This window comes from Podarcis raffonei, chromosome 7 (genome assembly GCF_027172205.1).
Source record: "Podarcis raffonei isolate rPodRaf1 chromosome 7, rPodRaf1.pri, whole genome shotgun sequence".
Classification (NCBI taxonomy): domain Eukaryota; kingdom Metazoa; phylum Chordata; class Lepidosauria; order Squamata; family Lacertidae; genus Podarcis; species Podarcis raffonei.
Window position 1 is genome coordinate 26956996 of NC_070608.1, and position 27550 is coordinate 26984545.

The 27550-nt window shown below is 39.9% G+C and overlaps 2 protein-coding genes and 1 long non-coding RNA gene across 7 annotated transcripts in view; 1 reads left to right on the forward strand and 2 right to left on the reverse strand.

Annotated features, from left to right (window-relative positions):
• LOC128417263 (uncharacterized) overlaps positions 1-3987 on the reverse strand; it is a 32665-nt gene extending 28678 nt beyond the window's left edge. For all 3 annotated transcript variants that reach the window (XR_008331428.1, XR_008331427.1, XR_008331426.1), the window contains exon 1: positions 3867-3987. This is a non-coding gene — a long non-coding RNA (uncharacterized LOC128417263). The remainder of the gene's footprint in view (positions 1-3866) is intronic.
• A 58-nt stretch (positions 3988-4045) lies between these two features.
• C7H8orf88 (chromosome 7 C8orf88 homolog) lies at positions 4046-16421 on the forward strand. Of its 2 annotated transcripts, none has more exons than XM_053395686.1 (6): positions 4046-4212; positions 7815-7910; positions 10230-10306; positions 13327-13411; positions 14033-14139; positions 15951-16421. In XM_053395686.1, the coding sequence occupies exons 2-6, from the start codon at positions 7841-7843 to the stop codon at positions 16008-16010; spliced, it is 399 nt and encodes a 132-aa protein (XP_053251661.1). In that variant the 5' UTR covers positions 4046-4212; positions 7815-7840; the 3' UTR covers positions 16011-16421. The 2 variants fall into 2 exon arrangements, with proteins under 2 accessions (XP_053251661.1, XP_053251660.1); XM_053395685.1 differs by having other exon boundaries at positions 4109-4212; positions 15815-16421.
• A 1434-nt stretch (positions 16422-17855) lies between these two features.
• The window catches only part of NECAB1 (N-terminal EF-hand calcium binding protein 1), a 38514-nt gene continuing 28819 nt past the window's right edge, over positions 17856-27550 (reverse strand). Inside the window, exons 7-13 of one of the 2 annotated variants that reach the window (XM_053395681.1) lie at positions 25702-25815; positions 23430-23506; positions 22662-22715; positions 22096-22208; positions 20870-20944; positions 20073-20164; positions 17856-18059 (exon numbers count right to left, since the gene is read on the reverse strand). In XM_053395681.1, the coding sequence (XP_053251656.1) occupies positions 18031-18059; positions 20073-20164; positions 20870-20944; positions 22096-22208; positions 22662-22715; positions 23430-23506; positions 25702-25815 (554 nt within the window). In that variant the 3' untranslated portion in view covers positions 17856-18030. The remainder of the gene's footprint in view (positions 18060-20072; positions 20165-20869; positions 20945-22095; positions 22209-22661; positions 22716-23429; positions 23507-25701; positions 25816-27550) is intronic. The other variant, XM_053395680.1, reaches the window with a different exon arrangement.

A 27550-nucleotide genomic window follows, 5' to 3' on the forward strand; every position in this document is an offset into this window, starting at 1 on the left:
GGGGAACCTCTGTGGTGGGTTCATTGATCTTGTGAGCCAGTAGCCAGTGACTTGGGATTCATAGGAAAGACACTGTGAAGAACAAGAGGGGTAATCTTTCTTCCATGGGGTACAGTGACTAATCCCATGAGGCAGGATAGTTTAATCCATTAATCACCAATGCAGGCCCTCGGAAGTTAATCACATTCAATTCAATGGGGCTTACTCCTAGGTTAGTTTGGTTATGACTGCCACTTAACCACAAGCAAGTCTTTTTCACTGCAACATTTTAGTTCATACATGTGTATTTTATACAGGAAATGGTAATAGGTGTGTCTTGATGAAAGAATGCTCTTATAAGGGCCCACTACTCTAGTGCACTGTATATGCTGCTTTCCGTGAAGGCTGCTCAGAAACTTCAGCTACTACAAAATATGGCTACTATGTGCTGAGGTTTTTTCTGGGAGCAGTTGAAGGTCTTTTTCATTTACCCAGGTCTTTCAGTGACATTTTTTAAAAAGTTTTGCTTTATATGTATTATTCCTGGAGAGAGTGCTGTTGCATTTCTATTTTTGATCTTTTAAAAATAATACTACACACTAAATGGGTCTAGATGTCATAGGATTTAAAATCAACACATCAAGTTTTTTGAAACAAATTTTAAAAATAACAACAATGCTTTGTTTTGACCAAAGATACAAAGAAATAACATCACCAAAAAATTGTTTATTGTGACCAGAATAACAACTGAAAGGAACTTGAGGATGTTAAGGGAAAAGGACATTCTAAAAGTAGGTTTCATCTGGAATACTTCCAAGACCTTCGTAAAATGAAGAAACATTATCAACCTTGACGCTTGAAATGAAAAATCTATAAGGGCAATGGAACAGCCAGTTGTAAAATTGGCACTATATTATAGTATTTCAACCTTATGATAAGACTATTTTCTCATTGCCAAAGTCATAATGGACTTGGGTTTTTTTGTAAAATCTTTTAAGTTCTCAAGTGCATGTGTGAAATAAGCAAGGTTACACTATGAAGAAAATGTAGACCACCAGAGATGCTGTGATATTTTCATCATGAAAGGCCTCTCTCTCATGGCTGGTGGGCACTGAAGGTTAACTGTATATAAGACAGTTTATGATTTAAGAATTAAGGACCCTGAAGGGACCATAAAAGCCCTTGAATAATAGCATAGGGTCAGAGTGTAGCTTGCTGCCAATGATATACACTGAGCAGAATATGAAGGAGTCTACAGAATCGTAGTTAGAAGGTACAGATCATCTAGACCAATCCCCTGCAATTCAGGAATCACAGCTAAACAGTTCCCAACAAATGGCCATCCAAGCTCTGTTTCTTCCCCTGGACGAAAGCAACAATGCATGAGACCAGGGCCACATAACGGAAGATGTAAAAATTTCTAAAAACAAGATGGCAACTCTTTTCATACAAAAGATTCCAGGTTCAGTTCAATCCCTTTTATTTCCACTTACCGTAAATGATTTGTGACAACAGGTGTTGAGAAAGATGCCTGCTGTGGAGTCTGGAGTTACTGTCAGCACACAGTATTGTCCAAAACAGACAATGGACTGATTTTGCTGAAGCACTTAAAAGGAAAAGCATAACCTGGAAAAGTTGGGGTCAAAAACTCCAGTCTAAGTTGTTCCATGTAAGTTTAATCCATATGCAGCTTCATCCTGACTTGAATTTAAATGTCTAATAAAAACGTATCTTCATTTTCATTGCTTTAAGCAGTTTTTCAACCTTTTCACTCCCCATTCTTTCTGCATTTAGTCTCCAACAGTGCAATCACACTGTGGTCATTAAGGCACAATGTAAGTACGCATAGGCTTGCAGCTCCAAACCAATACACACTTACCTGAGAGTAAGTCCCACAAAACTAAACAAAATTCCATTGTTAGGTTGTAATCCTATGCACGCTTACCTGAGCAGAAGATCCATTGAATGCTGCAGGATTTATGCATACATAAGCTCATGCAGCAAAATGAGAAACATGACTCCACCCACTTTCCATTTTATACAGTAGATGTGTACCATAGTTCTACACATTAGTTAAGAACGTAAGAGCCTGATCGATCAGTCCAATGGTCTCTGTCTCATCCAGCACCCTGTTACTTTACTTATTTCATAAAATTTATATACTGCTTGGTTCTCACATTGGGCAAGCAGAAACCACAGGCGGGACCTGAGCAGAGCACCCAAGTCCTACCCAGTGGGATTGATTCACAAGCAACTTCAGCCCCAGTAGCTTCTGAAATAGATTTCAGGACTGTGCAATCATAATCTGAGGCCCTTCTTCATGTGCCTGGTCCAGGAGAAATCCAGAAGGCGGCAACACCAGAGCACGCCTTTTTAGTGGTGGCTACCCATTTGTGGAAAGGGTGGCGCTGTGGGTTAAACCACAGAGCCTAGGACTTGCCGATCAGAAGGTCGGTGGTTCGAATCCCCGTGACGGGGTGAGCTCCCATTGCTCGGTCCCTGCTCCTGCCAACCTAGCAGTTCGAAAGCACGTTAAAGTGCAAGTAGATAAATAGGTACCACTCCGGCGGGAAGGTAAACGGCGTTTCCGTGTGCTGCTCTGGTTCGCCAGAAGCGGCTTAGTCATGCTGGCCACATGACCTGGAAGCTGTACGCCAATAAAGCAACTCCAGAGTCGGTCACGACTGGACCTAATGGTCAGGGGCACCTTTACCTTTACCCATTTGTGGAATGTTCTCACCACTATCTTTAGGAGCTCAACGGGACACTGTGACAGAAACCAGAGCGCACGGAGACGCCGTTTACCTTCCTGTCGCAGTGGTACCTCAATAAATAAAGACTGAGGGCACATAACCAAATTACCGTATTTTTCGCTCTATAGGACGCACTTTTCCCCCTTCAAAAATGAAGGGGAAATGTGTGTGCGTCCTATGGAGCGAAGACGCCATAACCCCGCGACCCTCTCCCGGCTGGAGAGGTAACGCGCGACTATGGAGGCTACTGCCATAGCCGCGTGCCACCTCTCCAGCCGGGAGAGCGCACGTGGGGCTAAAGAAGCCCGGCTTACTCTCTCCCGGCTGGAGAGGTGACGCGCGGCTATGGCAGGAGCCTCTATAGCCGTGCGTCACCTCTCCAGCCGGGAGAGCGCGTGCGGGGCTAAAGAAGCCATAGCCCCGCGACCCTCTCCCAGCTGGAGAAGTGACGCGTGACTATGGCAGCATCCTCTCCACTGCGCCTTTCCGCTGCTCCCTGACCTGCTCTTTGGGGCTGGTGGTGGGCTTCCCCCCGCCAGCCCCAAAGAGCATGTCGAAAGGAACCTTCCAAGGTAGCCGCCTGAACGCACCTTAAACGGCATCTTGTTTTAGAGCGGGAAAACAAGAGGGGGAAAATTATCCCACTCTCTGCGCAGCGCCTCCTGCCGCTTCGCTGAAGGGGCGCTCGGCAGAGAGCGGAAGAATTTTTTTTCCTTGTTCTCCCCCCTCTAAAACAAGGTGCGTCCTATTGTCCGGTGCGTCCTATGGTGCGAAAAATACGGTAATGACACTGTTAGGATGTGGGACATAGCAGCAATGCGCTTTGACAAGCGGTATACTCTGCAAAACCAAAACAACCGAGACGGGACTGCTCAAGTTAGAACTTGGCCCGGATAGGCTTTTCCTAGAATCATAGAACTGTAGAGCCGGGAGGGACCCCATGGGTCATCAAGTCCAACCCCCTGCAATGCAGAAATCTCAGCTAAAGCATCCATGACAGAAGGCCATCGCATCCAACCTCTGCTTCAAAACCTTCAAGGTGTCCACAACCAAATGTCGAGCAGCTCCTTACCAGTTCCAACTCCAGGATGCTCCAAAAATAATAATGGGGGACCCCCCGCTTCAGAAACCCACCTAGGTCCAGAGATTGAAGGCGCGCCTTTCCCTTCCAGCCAAGTCTGTCAACCCCGAGTGGCGCGAGCGACCGAGCACGTGACGCCAACGGCCTCCGCCGCCTGCACAGCGCAGGCGCGAAAGCGCGCGCCGGCTTCGGAATGCTTAGCCGCACGCGGGGAGACCGTTAGTTGCTTAGCCAGGGGAGAGGGTTCCGGCCCTGGCTCCACCCACTTTCACAGGCGGCCCCGCCCACTTCGCGCTTCTAAAAGTGTGAAGGCGGCGACGGGTGGGCCTTGTCAGTTGTGGTTGGAGCGGGACGCCGAAAGCTGCCGAGCCTTTAATTCGTCGGAGTTCGCGGTAAATGGTAAGGAGGGGATATTTGGAGAGGGAGGAGGAGTAGTTGTTTGTTCGTCGAGGTGGAAATTGGGAGTTCGTTGTCATGGGAGAGCGAGGCCTGTAAGCCGCCTTGAGTCCCCTGAGGGGAAAAGGCGGGGTATAAATATTTAAAATCAAAACGAAACAAGCACCAACAATTAAGAGCCTCAGAAAGATGGAGAAGTGAAATTTTATGGAGGACTGAAAACGCGACCACCACCACCCTAGGTTCACCATATCGGTTTTTTATTTCAGTATTTGCCCCCCCCCCCGTCCCGTCGAGGTTGCCCTTGGACTCTTTGCTTTTAAGCGGTCTCTTGAATCTCAGGGATTTTTTAAATTTAAATTTATTTATTTATTTTGGAGTTCTGGTGTGTGGACCCAACCAAAGCGGGACTCCGCCCCTCGCACTTCTTTGCCAAGTCGCCTTTTAAAAAAAGAATATTTCTTGGTATTGTTTCGAATATAGCAGACGGTGTTGTTATAGCTAACGGGCAAATAGGTCGCTGAAAATTAAATCTGTCACTTTAAAGTTCAGCAGCATACTGTCCAGGGAGTTTTTACTGGGACCCAAGCCCAGGTCCAAGACCATTTGGTTTCTCTGAACGGTCCAGCAGGAAGTAGGGGCCGTGTATCCAATATATGTGTGTGCTTTCTTTTGATGTGATGGGTTAGGAAGCGGATAGGGTGGCCATGTGGTTAAATCATTTGAGTAAATTAATCCTATCTGATTTGATTAGGTAAAGCTACATATGTTTGTATACCAAAACCAATAATCCTGAATTCCTTATTTTCTCATAATGCACACAGGTATTGCAGCTGACACCCTCACTCTTTGTCAGTACTTGTATATATATATTTTTTAAAACCCCTGAAAAGAAACATGCTGCCCAGGCACAAGAATGATTCCCATGCCTAGTGATGTGGGTTGTCTGGAAAATCTTGAATTGGAAGGGTTTCCATGAATTTATGAAATGGAAACTTCCCCCAGAAAAGCACTGGAAAACCTCACTGCCCATGTTACATTTTAGACACAGAAAGTTGTAAAATGTATTTGTATTAATGTACTTTTAATCTTTGTTGGAAGCCTCCCAGAGTGGCTGGGGAAACCTAGCCAGATGGGCAGGGTACAAATAATAAATTATTATTAAATTATTATTAAAAGTGGAGGAGTTATCTACCTGGTTCATTATGACAGTGCAATCTGCAGTATCTGGCTGCTATTATTAGAATTTTGCTTTCAAACAGACAAACCCAAAAGTAGCTGAGGTCTATTTAGGTTGGGAGAAAAAGTAATTAACATATTCAGTTATAATAATCATGATTTCATGATAACTCTGACTGCTAAGACATGTTCAGATATATGTAACTAAAGCTTATAGATTCATAAATGTGCAAAGGAAGTCGTTTCTTCTTTTACAACATATTTTAAAAGGCTAAAAACCAAAACGGAAGATAGTGTCCAGCAACAGCTGACTTTGATGATTAGGGTTTATTTAACTTGCACACATCCATTGCCATTCTCAAGGCCAATAAAATCACTACATGCCTACCTAGGATACAACAAAGTAAAAGTTCACAAAAGCATCACAAATCACATCTTCAGAAGCGCATTGTACAAGGTGTGGACAACTTACCAACCCTTATTGGAACTGTATACACCATGGTGGCTATCACCATCAGAATCCTTCTCAGTCAAAAAAATAAATACTGTATGACAGGGAATTGGGCAACGTACAGCCAATTAGTAAAGGAAGAACAAGGCCAACCAAAACTGAAAACATTCAAAGAAATAAGGCACCATCTCACAGACTGGCTTCAATATCATCAATGTTTTTTCCTCGGATAAAAAATTAGGCTTTGGGAAGGGAGAATCAAAGTTGCAAAAAGTATACAATCTATTATTAGAGTGGGACTTAAAAGATAAACAAATAAAGGAAGCACAGAGCAAATGGGCTCAAGATATCGGACATATAATACAATTAGACCAGTGGGAAAGGTTATTGAAAATTGATAGAAGATTCAATAGAAGATTCACTGACTGCTATTCTGTAAAAGAGAATATCATAAAGATGTTCTATAGGTGGCATATGACTCCTAAATATATCTAAAATATATAACACCAAATCCAATCTTTGTTGGAAATGCATGAAAGTAGAGGGTACTATAATGCACCTTTGGTGGGGCTGCAAAAAAGTCAAAAAAATTCTGGGGCTGCATCCACGATGAACTAAAAAAGATGCTCAGGATATCTTTAGGGGGGGAAACCGAGTCATTCTTACTGAGTAGAGGGATATGCGATACCACAAGACAGGGGGGAAATCTTTTATGCAACTGCAGCAGCCAGGTTACTCCTTGCAAAGAACTGGAAAGGAAATTATATATCCACAGAAGAGAACTGGCTATCTAAATTAACAGAATTTATAGAACTGGCAAAATTAACTGTGGCAATAAGATATCAAACACATCAGAAATTAAGGTCACAATGGTTGTGGTTCGAAGAGTATATGAGTAAACACTGCTCTAAAGATACCATGCTGATATGTTTAGACTAAGCTTGTAAAGCCATCTTGATAATATAATATAATATAATAGTATACTAAAAGAAATAATGTAGTGATACATGATTTGCAATGTAATAAGAACTTGAATGAAAAAATGACGAGCACTGGTGGAGGGAAGTCACAAAGGTGTATTTTCATCCACCTATTTTATGTACTTATTTCTTACCTTAACTTTTTTCTTTCGTTTTTCTTCTTTTCGTTTTTTCCTTTTTTGTTTTTATTATGATGATATTATGGTTGTAAATGTATGTGTATTAATATTTGTACGAATGTCTAATCAAATAAATTAAAATAAAATAAAATAATTTTTAAAAAATCACTGTAGAAAACAAAACTGCAGTCCTGTACTTGTTTACCTAGGAACAAGTCCCACTGAATTAAATGAGGCATACTTCTGAATAAACATGTTTAGGATTGCACTGTAAATCAATTTACAATGACATGAAAAATATGACTCCTACGATGATGTCCTCTTTAGTGCCTCCCTCAAGAAAATAGCCGTAAACATTCAAAGAGTCCATAACAGTTCATAATATGCTAATAGTAGATTGGGAAATAGTTTACTGTTTTAGCCATAGTGAACATTCCAAGTCAAATCAGGATTAATAGGCCACTACTCTTGCTTGACTAAACCATTTCTGGCAAACCAGAGCAGCACACGGAAATGCCGTTTACCTTCCCGCTGGAGCTTCCCTTTACCTTTTACTCTTGCTTATTAAACAAGAGAGGCTAAACCTGTTATATATTTAGTTGAAAGATACAGCTGCTAAGTTCACGTTTAGGGTGTTACTGAAATATTGCATAACATTAGGAATTATTAGGAATTTAGCTTTTTGTTCTTTTTAAGGATGAGACAAGAAAGTTCAAAGATAGGGAACAGGGTTAAGGGTTTGGTGTGCGATGCTAGAGAGTGTGCTACAGCAGGTGGACAACCTTAAAGTTGCAAGGCTGATAAATGCACGTTAATCTTCTTAATTTCTGAATGTTCTATAGTTATTTGCATGTACATGTACCTTGTCTTTTATAGTATGGCTCCTCAAAGTGTTTAAAATAATGGAAACAAAAGGAATGATTGGTAAGCCCCTCCAGCCAGCAAGACCTGCACGCCATCTCTCGTCCCATGGTAAGCATCTTGATGATTTTGGAGTGCATACTTGGAAATAGAGTACCAAACTATATGTAATTTGCTGTTGCATGATGTGGTTCTTAAATATTAAATAGCAATTAGAGAAGAGATCAGAATAAAAGGAGGGAATTTTAAGCCTTTCCTTCTGTGCCACAGTCCTAACAGTAGTCTCTCTCTCTCTCTCTGTATGTGTGTGTGTGTGTGAGAGAGAGAGGGGGGGGAAATGAATTTCTGAAGTTCTTTTAGATGAGGTAAAGAAGTAGAAAGATGGGCATCAAGGTTGAGAACTCAGGGAAGCTGCCATTGTCACCAGTGGCATTTATAATAGTTTAACCCTAAGAGATAGCATTACTAGTTTTTATGTGCCCATATGTATTTATTGCATTTATCTATTATCATTATGCCAAGACACTATTACAAATAGTACAAAATATTCTTTGACTGATATCTAGAGCTGATGGCACTAGCTGTTTTGGCATTTAATCGCAGCCCCCCATTACAAGTCATGCAAAGCAAGGTTCTTCTGAATATTCCCTGAGATAAAGTTCCATTAGATATAGTGGGGCTTAATTCTGAGAAGACATCTACAGAACTATGCTGTAAAAATAACCAACCCGCCCCGCTTATATTTTTGCCATATTCATTGACAACATTGCCGTCCTCTCTGTTATACATACATAAAGTTATATTTTAATTGTACTTTACTCTCCACATTTGGTCTGTTGGCAAGTAATGCTGCTTTTCTCTTAATAACACTGCAGAGAAATACAGCCCTTCCTCTCTGTTCCATTTGTGAAAACTCTGGTTCATTTCCTGGTCACCCCTTGCATTTACTACTGCAACTGTCCATTTCTGGCAAAAAAAAATTCCTAACTTCACCAAGGGGTTCTGAACTGGTGGTGACTGACCAGAAAGAAATCTTGGCTATGGTGGATAGCTCAATGAAAATGTCAAAGCAGTGTACAGCAGCTTTGGGAAAAAAAGTGAATGACATGCTGGGGGTTATAAAGGAATTGAAAATATTATTATGTCTTTATACAAATTGTGGTGCAGTCACACTTGGAATATTGTGCACACTTCTGGTGTCCACACTTCAAGGATATTGTAGAGCTGAAAAGGGTTCAGACATGAGCAACCAAAATTATCAAGGGACTGGAGAAACTCCCCTATGAGAAAAGCAAACAACATTTGAGGCTTTTTAGTTTAGAAAAAGGGAGTAAGTGGAGATGTGGTATAAGATTATGCATGATGTAGAGGAAGTAGATGGGAATAATTTTTTTCTCAATTTCTCAATACTAGAACCCAGTCATTCAATAAAGCTGAATGGAAGATTCAGAAGAGACAAAAAGTACTTCTTCACATTGTGCATAGTTAAACTAGGGAGTTTGCTCTCATCAGATGTGATACAGACTTGGATAGCTTTTAACAGGAATTGGATAAATTCAAGCCAGACAAGGCTATCAACACAAAGTAGTAATGATGGCTATATTGCCTCTAGCATCAGAAACAATATGCCTCTGAATACCAGTTGCTGTGGAACATGACTGGAGAAAATACTGTTTCATTCATGTCATGCTTCTGAGCTTTCAAAATACAAAAAAACCCCCAAACTTTGCTTGGCTTTTAGTTAAGAATTAAGTTTATCTCCCCTATTTTTATCTTAAATTGTTTTATCCTGTTCTTAGTTGTGTGGTAAGAATTTTAGTGATTTGCTTTTCTATTTTATGTAAGCCTGTATGAATTTTTATTTTAAAGAACTGCTTTGAATTTATTATTTTTAGAAAGCACAATATAAATTTTTTCATAAATAAAAAAGCCAAAGTCCACTATGGCACTGCCATCTTATCTGTCTGTTCATATATATTAATATTTCCCTGTCCTTCACAATCGTCCTTTCTCCCTTGTTGCTCCTTTTGTCTTGATACAACCTTAATTTTGTCACCTTACTTCAGATTTCCCCTCAAAACCCACCTTTTCTGTAAAGCATTTTTCATAACCCTTTAGTCTTTGTACTCTTTTAACAAGTAACCAAAATGCATTCAAGTTCTTCCATTGTTTACTCCTGCCTTAATTTCTGTTACCTTACTAGTGGCGAAACATGATCAGCTGTGCTGCATTTTATATTGTAAGCTTGAGATATTTACAAATCATCATGTACATTGATGGTTTCATGTATGTTTCGTATGGACTAAATATTACACTGTTGCTCTGGATTCAGGGTGTTTAATTTTTGAAGTTAGAGCAAGAAAGTGTAGTTCAGTTTACTAACAAAGAAGTAAACATATTAAATTATTTCTACAACATCCTTTCCCACAGTATCAGCAACCACTTTCACTTTCCAGACAAAGTTTCCATGCAACCCTTCTGTACGTTTGCATAATGAAATTAGTTCGGTAAGTATTCATCCAGTATACAAAATAAATAGTATTCACTATATTCTGGGCTACTACAAATGTCCCAATTGAGCTTTGATATAACTAGATAATAACTGTGTCTCAACTTCAGTTTTCAATTTGGGAGACGGGAATAATGATGTGCCTTGAGATTATAAAGCTGAATGAAATAATTATTTTTACAGTAATATGGTGGGGGGATGATGATTTTGGTAGCTGTGCCTACAGAATCAGTAGTAAATAGTTCCATTTACACACTCAGTAGTCTAATCCTTGAATCTCCCCCAGCCTTTCCTATCCTGATACTCTCTAGAGATGTTTTGGATTCCCATCAGTCGGAGGTAATATTACAAAGGGTCATGGGTGATGGGAGTTGCAGACCTAAGCATCTAAAATGCACCAGAAGGTTGTCTACTTTGTATTTCTCTGGAAATTAATTGGGTTTGTATAAAGCAGTTTGAGACCTGATATTCAAGCAATTGTGTCAAGGAACCCATTTAGATGAAGCATGACCATTGACACAGTAGTCAAGCATAGAAAGGCTTATGGGTCAATAGATATGACTCCATTACAAGATAATACTAACTTCCTCATTTTCATTTAAGTGGCATGCTTGTTAAAGTATCTGTGCCAATATCATATGTAGTGACTGCATACGTACCATTTTTGTGTTAGTTTGGGATAGTGAAGCAGTGTAAATCTGAAGTTTGTGGTCTTGGTAGGCAGGCAGATACTGTACATAACAGTTAAGGACACATTTTTTGTGGTAGGGGTATGTTTTGGTTTTGTGATGGCCTTAAATGTTAACAAAATAAATGTGCTATATTTTGTAGCACCTTAAATGCAAGCAATTTTACTGTGGTCTGAATTTTCATGGGCTAGCTTCCACTTTATTGGGTGCATGAAGTTTAATGGCTATGTGTACACAAAGACACACACACTAATTATATTATATAAGCATCAAACAGCGCTTCAGACAAGCTTGCTCTGGTCTCTTTCAGGATTCATTTATACACACCTACACCTTGTATGCAGGTGGCGCTATGGGTTAAACCACAGAGCCCAGGACTTGCTGATCAGAAGGTCGGCGGTTCGAATCCCCGCAACAGGGTGAGCTCCCGTTGCTCGGTCCCTGCTCCTGCGAACCTAGCAGTTCGAAAGCACGTCAAAGTGCAAGTAGACAAATAGGTACCGCTCTGGCGGGAACGTAAATGGCGTTTCCGTACGCTGCTCTGGTTCGCCAGAAGCGGCTTAGCCCGGAAGCTGTACACCGGCTCCCTCGGCCAATAAAGCAAGATGAGCGCCGCAACCCCAGAATCGGTCACAGCTGGACCTAACGGTCAGGGGTCTCTTTACCCTTACAACTTGTTTGCAGTGTGGGTGTAAAACTCTAGTTATAGGACAGGATTTCCTCAACCTCAGCCCTCCAGATGTTTTTGGCCTACAACTCCCATGATCCCTAGCTAGCAGGACCAGTGGTCAGGGATGATGGGAATTGTAGTCTCAAAACATCTGGAGGGCCGAGGTTGAGGAATCTGTTATAGAGGAATACAGAAAGTACCAACAGTGATTATTATGTTATTAACAATGGCTACTTACAAAATAGCTGCTGATCATTCAAAATACAGCGATATTATTATTAGTATTTATTAGATCTGTTAGTTGCTTGTATGCAAGCAACTTAAATCACATTTAAAACATAAATATCAATACATTATGCAATAAAAACAGAAAAACAACCCCCTCAAACAGCCCCAGGAAGCTTTGGCAGTGCACGAGTAACAAAATGACACCATCTTAGTCTATCAAAAGCTTGGGAAAAAATGATATATCTTAATTGGTGCTGAAAATACTGCTTGGGGGACCCAAGCACTAAAGAGGTTTATAGGTCAAAACCAGCACTTTGAATTGGGCTTTGGTATCTTTGCTTTGCATACTAACTGACACATGTAGTTTGATGATGGTACCTTTGTCCCTATTCAAGCCACAAGCGATGACAATTAACATCTTGATAAATTGTAATACAGCATTTTCACATTAGTCTCTCTTGAAACTTCTTTTCTTCAAGGTTACAGGGGTCTGGTAGGTCGAGTTTCCGCGAATAGTTTTTGAGTCTTGCCATTTCTGGTGTCAAATTTGCATCAGTTTATTATTCTATTTTAAAATCTGGCCTATTAGTCCATAATTTGGGAAACAATGACATAGAACTGAGCACAAAATTCACATTGCTGCTGTCCCCACCCTCTGAGCCACTGCTGGCTGTAATAAGCAGTTCAGCCATTTTCAGAGATTAAATAATCAGTAGGAAATGTTAGTAGCTGGCATAATCTATGTCAACTGTCTTTTTCTTTTCTTTTTCTGGCTTTGTCTCTGCACCAGCACTTTGTGACTGGTGGGCATCAGTAAATTTCAGCCCAAGCAGTAGAAGGTTTGAGAACCCCTGTTTTCTGGAGGCTGCAGAAATGCATTGCAGGCAGATTGAACATTGGAAGATGCGAAGGTGAAAGAACCTTTTGATGCTGGCGCTAGTTCCAGTAATAATTTTGCAGGGTGGACAAGTGGACAGACTTTGCATCTCGGTTTGCCACATGGCTTGTTCCTCTGTCCATGTTACATGACATATTGCTGATGAGTAGCTGTTTTAGGTTGGGTGGCTGTCTGTAAACAAGTACAGGTCTACTACCCAAGGCCTGTGAGAAAGTGTGACAGTCTTACTTTCTAAATCTCATTTCCCTTTTGCAGCTACTTACACACATATGTGTGACACTTCATGATTCTGGTGACATGGACTGCAGTCCATGAAACTTTATGCCATAATAAACTCATTAATCTTTAAGTTCTACAAGATTCATTGGTTTTGCAACCACAAATGCTGCTACTGCTACTCTGAATTTCCCCCCAATTAATAGAATTAAGCATTCATCATAATAGAATTACGTATTCATCACTATATTTGCATGAACAGCTAAGATAAATTCTAGACTGCAGTAAAACATCAGTATTTTATTCTTTGTTTTTAGATGTGCAAGTCTAATGGAATGCTGGTTTTAAATGACAGTCTGATTCCTACACTGTCAGAGCAGCATAAACCTGAAGTTACAAAAGGTAAACATTGTGAGTAGAAGTACTGAACAATACTAATACACTGGAGGTGTATGGACTATTGAAAAGCCAATTTTTAAATTTGGGACATGTCTTGATGGGCCTTTTTACATTGTCTCAGGATTGAGTAAGAGGCTTCAGGCAGTCATTGAGGAAACATGCATTGATCTTTGCATGTTTACACAAAGTTTACCTCAGATTGCAATGTTAGTCTTGTTCTATTATTTAAAGTTTATAAAACTTTGGAATTGATTTGACTGAGTAAAATGGAGATTTACTTGTGTTCAAGAGCTCCTTCAGTACACAAAGCTCATTGCAAGACAGCTTTTTGTACATCAGAGGTAAATGAGCTAAACTAGGTTTCAACTGGTTGACATTTCTTGTCCCTTCTCAATATTACTAATGCTATAGAACTCTCAGCTTTAAAACTATGTATAAATGGGTATCCCATAGTCTGTAGAAATCCCAATCTATTACAATGCAGCTTTCACAAATACTCACTTGCCAGTGAGGTAAGAATCATAAATACTATAAAAATAGTTTAATTTATAATTTTCACAAGCTGTTTCATGCATGTATGTACTCTTCAACACAATACTTAACATTTAAAATTTGCATTGACAGAGAGAATAACATATAGTAGAGATTTCCTCTTGAAGCTTTCAAAGGTTTCACTTGCACAAAAGAAACCAGAATTTCTTCCCGATCATCCCATTGTACTTGAAAAACCAGTAAGTGTTTGAAAGTATTTAAGTAGCTTGTTTTGTGTTAAAAGGAGTACAGATTAATTAATTGGTGGAGCTTGCTGTTGGTATCTAGTGCTGCAGTCATAGAAGGGGAATTATCCAGTGCTTTTTTCCTAAAAAAATGGTTAGGGGTACTCTCATTTTCCTACTCGTATTGAAATACTGCCCCTCAATGAGGCCAAACTTAGATTCACAAAATGTTTAGGGGTATGTGTATCCCTGCGTCCCCCCAGAAAAAAAGCACTGATCTTACCCCTCTTCCCACTATATCCCCCAACACTCCTGAATAGCTTCTCAAGTGTCCAGGGACAGCACAACATGCCTGAGATGTGGAGCAAGGGCGTAATTAGATAGGGGCAATATTTGAATAGAGCTCTTCTTATGCAAGCTGCCTTCACTGAGTTACCCCCTCCTAGCCACTATCACCCAGCAGGAGGCTACAGCAGGAGAATGGGGGTGGGCTATACCCTTTGTACAAGCGTTCTTGCTTGAGCAACCTAGTATCTTCCATTTATGCAAGCTCCTTCCAAATTACCTACTGCTCAAGGAATAGTTCCTACTAATATGATGCACACCTGGGAATTCTGAGTTTTTCAGAGCATCAGTTATGATAAGGTAAGTATTGTATAATCTCTTGAGATGTTCTTGTGTTTCAATACTTTCCCAGTAACTCAAGTCATTCCCATAATCTGACATGAATACAAGAACTATAGGTATGACACAGTAAAGTGGGGTGTGGCTGGGAATTTTTCAGAGAGCTGCTATAGGGGAATGCTATAAAAATCTTTAAACATTTCTGGGTTTAAAGAGCAATCTGGAGCGTATGGGAAGGGCCTTACAAGATTACAAGTAGAGAAACTGACTCAAATTAATGGATACACTCCCATTTTTTTATCGCTATTACTACTCCAAGAGCTTGTGTTCTCTTATTTCCTGGTTCTGTTACCCATTTATTATTTTATGTCAAGGGGGTGGGACTGGACCTGGTTGGTGGGCCAAATCCAGAGTTCTCCCACCTTCTGTGGACCACTTAGACAGGTGAATTGCCCTACCAACTTATACTCTGTTGTCAGCTTTGAACTCAAGGCTTGCAGAGTGCAACAAGTGTGTGCTTGATTCTTTTCCTTTTGGTAATTTGGTACTTTTTGAATTCAGCACTATTATTATAGCATCACATTCTGCACATATGTCACAAGCAATATACAAAATATATTAAAACAGCCAAAGAACAATTAAATAAGAGCACAGAAACTGATAGCAGGTGAATTTAAAAACAAACAGCAATACAAAGTATTGTTGTTGCAGGGAATCAGGAAAAAAAGGCTCCAAAATTGAAAGAAACCAAATTTTACAAGTGTGCTTCTGTTTCTCCCGTTTCAGTTGGCACTGTTGGTTTACCTGTCTCAAGCCTGATGTTACATGGCATTTGGTGATGGGCAGCTGGGGGTGGTTTTGACTAAACCATGTCATGGGCTAAATGGGGAGGCGTGTGAGCTGAAGGTTCCCTTCTGTAGTTTTACACATATATGTGTGCTCCCAGCTTTTTAAATATTTGCTCAGAGTCTAGTCCAGAGCTGTGATTGCCCTTAAGCTTGCTTAAATATCTATTGCGAATATTCTTCATTAACTAAATTTGGTGGTGGGACATTTTGTCTTGTAGAAAAACTATTTACTACCTACTGCAAGCAACAATAGGTCTTTCTGAAGATGAGGAATGTGTCTTTTTCACCACTAAAAATTAAGGGAAATGGGATCTGTAATGCCAATAGACTGTAATCAAAATTTATCTTTTACAGTTGGTGTACCCATCAGTTCATTTCGGAAGTAAAGCTGTTTTCAACAGAAAACTTATGTGAAAACTTCAAGTTTTGTATGACTTAAAGCAATAGTTCATTGAGCTTTTGTAGTTATAAAGGAGAAAACTGCTAAAATGAGGCAGAACCACTGTCACTTTTCAAATTTGGAAATGTTGCCTATGACACCATACTGCCATAGCTGTGATGCCTGAAGGACTGGAGTTCACTTGATCACTTTTGCTGCAACTGATTAGATATGTGCAATGGTGAGGAAGGCTATTCTCATTGGTCGGCTACTATAAACTACTGACTCCTCATGGCTACATACACCTTACAGTAAGCCTTCAAACCACCATCACATAGTAAACATTCCTCTGTATCAACCCTTAGTGAATGTTAAGTACACTGCGTATTATACATGTATATCTAAAATACTGGCTAGTCTTTTATAAAAGCACATACTTAAATCTCTTCCATTGAAATCATTGGGACTTGACTTTGGTTGGATTGTGCCATTTTTCCCCCTAGTGTTATAACATTTCTAATGTATTTATAAATAGTAGTGGTATGTTTTAATAATTTTATCGTGACCTGTCCTTTTCCCTCTCTGCCCTTCCCCCGTTTTTCACCTTATCTTTTTCCATCAATCACTGTAACTCTTCCTAAATAAACTAGATTGATTCAGGGTGGTGTGGATTTTAAACTGTGTAGAGTTAATTATGTGACTGTAAGCCACTGATCTTATTGTCTTAACTTTAGTCATCAGTATACAAAACAGTCCTACTTGGGAATAGACCTGTTGAAATGAATCAACTTAAGTCCATTGATTTTAGTGGGTCTGTTGAGTAGGACTAAAGCTTGATACCACTCTCTATAACCAAGTGATATCTTTCTAGGTTAACGGTAGCTGTTGCTAGCAGCTATAACCAGGCAGTGGAATTATATAAAGGCTAAGTCCTATCCTGCTTTTTGTACTAAAAAAATAGTAGTTCTGCCATACATATCTCACTTTATGATTTCCAACTTATCTGCTGCTGACATTGTAGACAGATATACAAATAATGGTTACTTGCAACTTGTGCAGGGTTCTATTCTAACGATTGCGCGTAAAGCCAAAATTGTGTATAGAACAACCTCTTGAACTGCCCCCACGTGAGCATCCCTACCACTCCAAAGCCAGTGCAGCAAATGGACTTTGCCTTCAACACAAGGCAAAGAGCTTTTAAGCTCTCTGCTTTCCTTGAATGGACATCCTCATCATAAACATTGTTACAGGTAACTTAAGTGATTTCAACTTTGCAGCCAGTCAGTTGAAATTACACAAATGAAATGCACTGAAGGTGGACAGCTAAAATTCGTTCTCATTTGTGACTTGACCTATCATTGTTGGAAGGAAGACTGGTAAATGGCCTGTGTTTCTGATTTTTTCCGAAGGCTGCAAACATGTTTTAAAACTGAGCTAATCCTTGTGTGTGTGTGTTATAAGTGTAGAGATGGAATAGCACTTTCTTCCATGGACAAAGTTTTTCTTGAAGATCTTTTGGCTGTGCATGGGCTTACAGTGGAGCTTTCCATTTTTCAGTAATAAATAGTAAGCTTGGCTTAACAGAGTAGCAGCAGCTAAATATGAGCTGTTAATATAAATGAAAAAGTTGTGTCAATCCAGGAGTCTTGCTTCCCATTTAGTTCACGTATGTTATATAGAATAGCTTAGTATCCATGTTGGGCTGACTTCAGTGCACACCAGGTTATTAAGCAAAAGGCATCAATGTCCAATATAAGCATATATGTTAAATCTACATCCTGCTTTGTGTCCAGAAATGATTTCTCAAATAGTTAGATAGTTAAAACACACAATAAAAGCACTATGCACAATAACATAAACAGAGAGCCATATGAAACAAATTAAGATCAATAAATACCATTATATAATTCCATAAAGTAGCAACAAATAACTTGTACAATGTGGCCCTTTTTAAAAATGGAAGGAATGTTATCTGCTAATTTTAGAGGCTTTATAATATATATTTTTTAAAGTAATGCAGAACATATGTCATTAATAGGAATTATAGCGAAGCTTCTAGTTGTTGTTGAGGATCCACCAGGAAGCTGAAAAGGAAGTATTCATGCTGATTAGACAATTCTAGTATTTCAGCAACTTCTCAAATTGTATTAGCTATTTTGGCTTTTAATGAATGAGTTTATTCTAGCCATTTAACAGTTTGCACAAATGAAAGCACAGCAATATTCAGAGCTTTTCATATGGAATAAGAAGCTGTAACTAAAGCAAACTACCAAAATGAAAATAAACCTGGACTGTCACTAAATCAGGTACATGTTAACTAAGCTCTGATTGGCGAAAGGAAAAAAGAATTGGGCAACCTTTCTGTAGTAGCAGAAATTTTATCAGCTAACCAGTGAAACACAGTGATATCTCTACCATGGAACCTGGAGAGAACAGGTGAAATTTTATTATCTCATATGATCACATACACGTACTGTTAAATTGAAACACAGTTTCCAGGTCCTCAGAGCCCTAAGACCAGGAGGGTTCTAATATTGCTTATTATATCACAAAAGGGAACACACGAGGCAGTGTAAAGGGGAATCCAATACGTATTATTTAGAGCACTTAAATAATTACCACATTTGGTCCCAGTCGGATACCAAATGCCAAAGATGGAATAAAATAGTGCCGTCACATTTTGACTGACATTACATAATCTTTGGAGTATTTATGCTTTTGCATTCATTTCACTTAAAGATAAAAATGCCAATAGTGAACAGCCATTGGCAACTCTCTATCAATTTCAAAAGGTCTACTCTGATTAGGACTAACATTGGATACAACCCACTATCAATGTTGTTCCCCCTCGTAACATCCCATCACTACTAATGTATGCTATTCTCGCTAACCCAAATAAATGCATATAAGAAAAGTAGTATTCCAGCTACCACAATGTGTATGTAATGTTGGAATTGATCCTGCTCAACATGGCTTAATGCTTTACATTTAATTTTTTTGGGTTAATCTTTTAAGATCGCAGGAGCAGGAAAAATGGCCTATCATTTAAACAGATTTTACTCCAACCAAAATTCCTGGTTGGTACTAATTTCAGAGCTATATCTGGTAGTCTATATATGTTTTCCCATATATATTCCCTCCTGTAGGACTAATACCAGTTTTTAGGGGAGATTTAAATCAGTTGTTCTTAAACCCCTCACTCAGTGCCGTACTCTGAATTTGTTTCAACTGCACCCAATGGCTCCTAGTAAGGTTTTCTGTGGATTTATTAAAAATGAGAAACCCTAATCACAGGTCTCCCACATTATACTTATGCCTTGAATATAAGGCATAATTCTACCTTCTATTCAAGTGACAATTTGAATGGTATTCATATATTATGCCATCAAGTCATTTATATTGAAGATAAAATATTGCTTGTCAAATTTGGTCTATGTTTTAATTTGTTGGAAGCTTCCTTGAGTGACTGAGGCAACCCAGTCATATGGGCAGCATATAAATAATAAATTATTATTATTATTATAACAGTCATACATATGACTTCACTGCTTAAAAAGGTAACCTGTTACTCAGAAGCATGTTCCACCCTGATCAATGGGACTGACAGCTGGGAAATTATGCAACCCTACGTACACTTACATGGGAGCAAGTTCCATTGAATGTCCTACTTATGAGTAAACATGCATAGGATGTCATTAGTGGGAAATCCCTATATACAGTGGTACCTCGCAAGACGAAATTAATTCGTTCTGCGAGTTTTTTCGTCTTGCGAATTTTTCGTCTTGCGAAGCACGGAACTGCACCTCTTCAAGCAATGCACCCTGGGTATTAAGGGTTTTAAGAAAAAGGAAACAAACTTGCAAGACGTTTTCGTCTTGCGAAGCAAGCCCATAGGGAAATTCGTCTTGTGAAGCAACTCAAAAAACGTAAAACTCTTTCGTCTTGCGAGTTTTTCGTCTTACGAGGCATTCGTCTTGCGAGGTACCACTGTAGATGCTTCTCTGCTTCTTGAATGGAAAATAGGTGTTGAGGGAAGAAGGGATAGAATGAGGGCGAGAGAACTTTTTCACACAGATAACTATTAACAGGATGATTACCAGGCACTAGCATAGTTGTAATATGTTCTGGAGTTTCCAGGCAATCCACATTACTTCTTTGAAATGTCTTGCTGTAGTTCATCTGCAGGTGGCTATAGAAACAAGAGTGACAACTTCATTTACTCTTTCTTCCTATATCAATTCACAGTTTAAAATAAAATTGGATAGGGAGCCCTCTTGGTTTACAAATCTGCAAAGCCTTTATTATATAGTATGAGATTGTTAGATAAAAATGTACTACTGAGTTAACTATAAATAATAGTCCAGTTTACAGCCTACACAATCAAAAACAGCACTGATCCATGTGTCCCTGAGATGTTTGTTTGGTGGTCACTAGAAAGTGTGAATTAAACCAGAATATCTGTTTTTTTAATGGAACATTTCTATGTTTTGTTAGAAAATCTCTTCAGGGCTTTAATACATCAGTACATTTATCTTTTTCAAATCTATTTCATGTCATCCTAATGTGCTCTTGCTTATTTTATGAATACTTCCATCCAAGTGTTCTAAAGGATCAGTGCATTTGGATTGGAAACTTGGTTTGCTGCAGAAAAGTATAATAATTGCACTATTCTAACTGCTCTGCCAATTAATATACATAGGAAACGATAAGGCAATATGCTACTTGTATTTAACATGTCATCCCCCCCTTTCCCGCCCCCAGCTAGGTGATGCTGATAAATATTTGTTCTGGAAAATCAGGTTTTGTTTCTAGTAACATTAGTTGTAAATAGCTGATATTTTGAACTATTTATAATTTTGTCCATAATAAGATATACACATGGCATTTTGTGTACCTGTTCCAGGCACTGTTCTCCCAGAATTCATAAACGATGAAGCGAGATTCACCAGAAAACCTCTGAATAGAAACACTAATAAAACAACAGAATTAATTTGATAAGTAGATAGCAGAGCCAGTATGAAGAAGTAATAAGTTTGGTTAAGAAGTAATGAGAACCCTGGCTTCTCACTTTGAGAAGAAGCTGCCTCATGCCTTGGACTTAAAAACTCCCAACCTCTTCAGTGGCCACAAGGAGATCGAAAATTGTTTCCTATCTTAAACTGAACCAGAGTTCCCTGTAATGCCCAAACTTGAAAAACTGTGGTTTGTTTTATTTTCAGATCATTTTATTCACCTTCAACTGAAATTCTGTTAGTTTTTTTGCAAGAAAAGAGGAGTGGGACACTAAATCCAATCCCTCCCATTCCCAAAAAACAGACAAATCCTGATTGGTAGGATTTCAACTTTATAAAGAAGTGATGCAGTTCTGGCACCTAGATCTTGGAGGGGAACCCCACAAGCAGCAGCTGTTTGTACTTGGGGTTTGTTATCCATCTAGAAATATGTACAGGAAAGCCTCCTGTCATGCAGTTTGTCCCACAGCTAGAATGGTATGCAGATCTTCAGTACTGGAATGATATATATTCCTACAACTATACTTGTATATAACCTTCCATCCAAGTTCTCTGCAATGTTTACATAAATGGTAAAATACAATTTGAAATAAAAACACTAAATCAAAAATAAGTCACACAACCAGCTAAAGTCTTTAGGCTTTACTTGTTTTCAGCTGTATAAATTAAGACACAAATTATGTCAAATCAGAAAGAGACCAGCAGGTGTCACTATGTACATATGGAATACAGTGTGCCAGGAAAAAAGCAACTATCTCTTTTTGCTATATTCAACAGGTGACTGCAAGTACTGTATGTTAACCTTTTTTCTTTAAAGAGTAATTCGTTGTTGCTCATAAAACTATTTGGTTTGTTGTAAACATCTAGTTTTGCAGTCCATTTTGCTTTATGTTAAGTATGGCTTCTTTTTTGGAGCAGATATTTAAGTTCCATTGAAATTAATGGGAGTTTTGAGCTACTAACTTTGGCTGGTGCCGGGTCATAATGTGAGGGGTGCTTATAGAACCCCTTTGCTAGTTGTCATCCTGATGACTTCTGATGGAATTCTAAGCGGAAACTTACAGCCCTCTAAATTTTCTCATCCTCTGGGGGCAGCAAATGTACTCACTGCAGGCATCCGTCCTGAGAAGAGGCCGTGTCCACATACTGCTTCAGAGCAAACCGGAATTGCTCCAGTTCTTCTTCTATTACTGACATCTGACGTTGAACTATCATTATGTGCTGACAAAAATATTAAGACAATATTATTGGTGAATGCATTGCACTCCTGATATCAGAGCATTTTTATCTTGCCATCTGGGTTGATTGCATACAATAATATACGGTATGTAAAAATATTTTTATATGTAAAAATAAGCAATATAATGCAAAGGAGTTTTTTTTAAAAAAAGGCTGAATAAAGCAATGGTGTAACTGGATCTTCCCTCTAAATGTAATATAAATTGTGTTACTTATGAGGGTCCTATTGGAATGCTCAGTAAGACAATTTTGCATCCTTACTCATAAGTAAGCCTTGCTAAGGCCAGTGGGTCTTACTTCCAAATTAGTATGCATAGGATTGCAAATCCTTGTTAATTAAACCAGAATAGAATATCCAAAACTTTCTTTATGCCTCCATGCAGAGATAACTATTATCCTCATCAATTCATAATCGGGGGGGGGGGGGATACTTACAGATTTAGTGTTTTCTTCAGATACCTCTTCTTCCAGTGGCTCAAGCTTTAGATCCTTGCCAACAGGATGGAGGAGAAATGCAAACAAAAGTACCAGATATTAACTATCCACACAGTCATCCTCTAACTTTGGCTTACAAGCAGCAGAACCGTGGCAATTGGCCAATTTTGTCTAACATACCTAAGCTGTTGTTGGAATGTGAGAACAACAGAAAAGTAACTGTGTGCCTTGGGAAATAGATCTAAGAAACAACTTTTATTTTGTAACCGCCTGCCTATTGCCATTGGGATGTGCCACTGCTTTTATATACTCAGCATGGATTCAAACTTCATATATGTAACTAACACATTTCAGCAACGAGAAAAGAAAATTTTTGGAAGTAGATAGGATAACTAGTTATGGATACTGCCACTGCTGTACTGTGCTGGCTGGGATAGGGAAAGATGCAGTACAAACTGACCAGACATGATTGAGAGTTCCCAACTGTGTCTGCTGCATGGTGATGAGAGTAGGGAAGAAGGCCCACTTCTCTGCCTCCATCCCATCATCAAGCACCCACCAGCTGAGGGTTTTTTGTGATATGACCTACAACATGCTATTTCAACCCTTGCCCTTCAGTGGCAAAGAGGGCTACCCAGGTAGGTTATTTAGCTCGTTTAGTGGATGTTGTACCTGCTCTGCTACTATCAGTCAGGGAGGGAAGGAGAGTGCAATGCAGTAAGGATACAGAGGTATTCTTTACAGATTAATGAAGGAACTTGTGCTCACCTTCTGCTCTAGCCTGTCAATCAGTTTCTGGAGTCTGTTTATTTGGGTCATCCACTGGTTGTCTTCCTCCAGCCAGCCTTTAGGAGACATAAATAATGGAGTTTTAAAACACTGTTGAAAACTATGGCTTTCTTTATTCACCTCTTTGTTTTGATGTGCATGTTTTCATCCATTTAAAGTACTGTTGATGTTCAACCTGGATGATGCTCTTCCAAACATGGATAATAGATAGCATTTTCCTACAAATAAGTATTCCACATGACTCAACATTTCTTACTAAATGCAGCTAAGAAATTCTTAAGTCTTTCTTGCCCTGCAGTTTACGGTTACTCCAGTTTATAATTAATTCTGAGGACATAATCTACGGGGTCAGAGAAGTGACATCCTTCAGGAGTTATTCCAGACTACATAGTTCCTTTTTCTTCCTAGACACTGTGTGGAGATGCAAAGCTTCAGAAGGTGCAAAATATACAAGATCGCATGCAGAAATGGGCTGCTTAAAAATGGCTGCCCGAGCTTCTTACAGTACCGATACTTTGGTTTACACAAAATGCCTTTGCTGTCTTTATGTTTAAAGTACAGTAAGACTCACACAGCAGATGCAGTATTTTCCGATAAGCACGTAGCCAGAAGGGTGGGAAGAGTTCTTAGAAAACGTGGAGGACTGTGATTCATCTTCAAAATGAATGCTCTGCAAATAACTCCAAACTTAGAGCGGCTTTTTCCAGTGGCTTTTTCAACATGCAAAAATGGCCCCCATCCTGATCCTTCATATGCACACAAGTCTGACTGAAATTAGCAGTGTCACCTGTGGCAGCTCCTGGTGACAAAATGTTGCTGGCACTGTGATGTGTAAAATCTCTTTTCCCTTTGTAAGATTGTTGGCTGGTAGATAGAGACCTTAGATTGCTCGTGGTAGATAAAACCTGGCACAAGGAAATACCTGTCTGGTTTATGGGGTTTATTGGCATTTTGTTTGTTTTTAAATGGCAACTACAGGAGAATCCAGTCAAAATTGGGACTGTGTTATGTGGGAATGGCTTTAACCCTTTATGCCACAGTCCTAATTAACACCCCCTCCCCTGGTAGCTGCTGTTGGCTCTGGAAGGGGAAGCTTTCACACTACAGCAGACTTTTTTTGATTCATGATAAAAACAGTTGCACTAGATGAGTGCAAAGGACAGCTACAGAAATTGCTATGTCCTGACTGAGCATATATAGGAAGGAACACAGCTTGTTCTATAAACAAAAAGGGGGGTAAATCAGTGTCCAAAGGCAGCCTTTTGGCAAGCAGCAACAGGGACCCTTGATCTTGCACACCTGTTTTTGAAATGCCTCAATACCCTACCTTGAGCTAAGAGGAGTTCCCTCGTATCCGAGAGCAGTTTTCTCAAATCCTAGATGTGCCAGGGCAAGACTGAAGTTGGTCATAAAGAAAGGCACTCTGCATGTGTTCAAATATGTTTGCATTTCAACAGATGCATTGAAAACCAGTTTGGGAACTCATACTTTTATCATATGCATGATACAGCCCTTTTAAAACACGGAAGTTTTTCAAGCCCTTTATCCCTTGCAACAGCCCTTCGAGATTAGTCGGTGACACCTCCACTACAGAAATAGGGAACTGCAGGTAAAGACAGAGATCTAAGTGAGGTGGACAGACTGTTCAATTATGACTACAGGTTGCTTGTTTTTCTCCACTTGCTTAATTGTATCTGCAAAAAGAAGGGCCTGCTTTTGATACTGCTTTGATTTTACCTGTTCCCCATATTCCAATTTAATATTTTCTCTGATGTTGGATAGCTTCTGGCTTTTCTGTTTCCACTGTATTTTTACAGACAGTTTGTTAAACTGGCAAATAAATGTTTAGGGTGATATATGCAAACTACTGCACATGTCCACTATATGACAGGAGTTCACACCCAGACTTGTCAGGGCCAACTGAAGTGACAACTTAGGGCCATTTATACCGGTATATCTCAACATTTTGTAAATGTATCCCTTAAAGCACCCAAATCACTCATACATGCATCATCCAAATGTTTTGTTTCAGCACTTGGACTTGGCAGGGCGCCCCCTTTTTTGCATTATCCCTCCCAACTGTACACTTGGTGGAATATAAGAATTAGTAGAATTACCTTTTACGGGGATTTAATTTTCATATTAATTTAAATGAAACTTGCTATTTTACTTTATATGACTTGCTCTTGGTGGTTACAACTTGTAAAGCACAGAAAAGCAAAAATGCGATACTTCTCTTAAATAACGTTACCTTGGTTAAAAAGAGGGCTGACTGGAGAAAAACTGCTGTTCCTTTGGAGTCTTCGACTTGAACGTCTTCCCAGCTGCTTAACTGCAAGCACCTCTGGCTTTGCTGGCCTTTGTCTTACAAATAAATATATTTATATATGCATAAATCAATTGGATTAATGAAACTCTCTCTTTATTCTGAGCATGTTTCCAGTCCTCTTCACACATACAAACACACATGCTAGGAGCTGCCGAGTCACAGAATGTAAACATTCTGACTGCAGAGGGTCTGTCACAAATTTGGCATTCGCCACAGAGCCTAGAACATAACCTTGAGCCGATCTAGGTAACTGGAAAGCAGCTTGGCCTTGGGGAGAAAGGGGGAGTCATTCACCTATCAGAATGAAATAAACATCCCTACAGTAAAGGTGTGCATCTGATTCATACCAAAGCTCAAATACTGAACTGATGCAAGCTGCTTTTTTCTGAGGTGACATATGGCTTCAGTGGCTGAGGGGTAATACGATTCCATGGAGCCTCCTCTGCCATCAGAGAAGAAGATCCAGCTCTAGAGGGCTTGCCACTGTGGCCATGGAAAACTCTCCCACCATTGCTATTCCAACAGCAGTAAAGCCAGGAATGGGGTGTTGCCCCATGGGGCATGTCCTTCACTTTTCAGAGAAGGTGTGGCTGCAGGGAGCTTGCTACCTCCTCCCTGCCAGAAAGTATAGTCTGCTCTTGCTGTCATTTGCCCTAGGACTGCAGAAACCACAAGGGAATTGGCTCCATCCACTGGCCAAAGGAACAAGAGCCACCAACTCCTCTTCAAGCAAGAACAGCAGCGAGGGAAGCTCAGCCTAACTATCCATAACTGTTTAGCACTTTGTTCAGGCCCTGAAGGACTCGACTTTCCCACCCCACTCCCTTTATGTAGTTTGCAAGTCTGACAGCAGGGCCTGTTTTTCTCTCTCTTACTGATGTGAGCTGCTTGGGGAGGCAACAGTTATCTGAAAAGCAGGCTAAAAGTATGTCAAACAGCTAAGGAAATGCCCAGGGAAGCCATGCTCCCCCCACCCCCAAGATGCTAAAGCAACTCCATCTCCAGAGTTGGAGTAGGTAGTTCTCACCCACTGGCTGCAATGGGAGGAAAAGTTTATAAGAGAGAATAATGTGGCCACTCTCCTTCCCTGGCTGCTGTGAGCTTGCAAGGCTCTGGATGTGGCAGTTGACCCACTGGAAATGCAAACACATACCTTCCCCAGTAGGTAAGATTGCTCTTGAAAAAACATTGCTTGGGTGGAATTCAACTTAGAGTCGACCCAATGAAATGAAGAAACATGATAAGGTTAGGTCCATCAATGTCAACTGAGTCTATTCTGAGTAAAACCTAGTTGAATACCACCCCGTGGGATCACCATTCACTGGAAGGAAATGTATTGAGACTGACAGTGGCTGTGGAAAACCCACAAGCAAGATCTGAGGGCAAGGGCACTCTCATAGAATCATAGAGTTGGAAGAGACCACAAGGGCCATCGAGTCCAACCCCCTGCCAAGCAGGAAACACCATCAGAGCACTCCTGACATATGGCTGTCAAGCCTCTGCTTAAAGACCTCCAAAGAAGGAGACTCCACCACACTCCTTGGCAGCAAATTCCACTGTCGAACAGCTCTTACTGTCAGGAAGTTCTTCCTAATGTTTCCCCTCCTGTGGTTTCCAGCAACTGGCATTCAGAAACATTACTGCCTCTGACTGTGGAGACAGAGCCATAGCCATCATGGCTAGTAACATTTGATAGTCTTCTCCTCCATGAATTTGTCTAAATTTGCCTATTATCGTCCACGAAACATTTCTCTAGTGCTTTGCAGCCTCC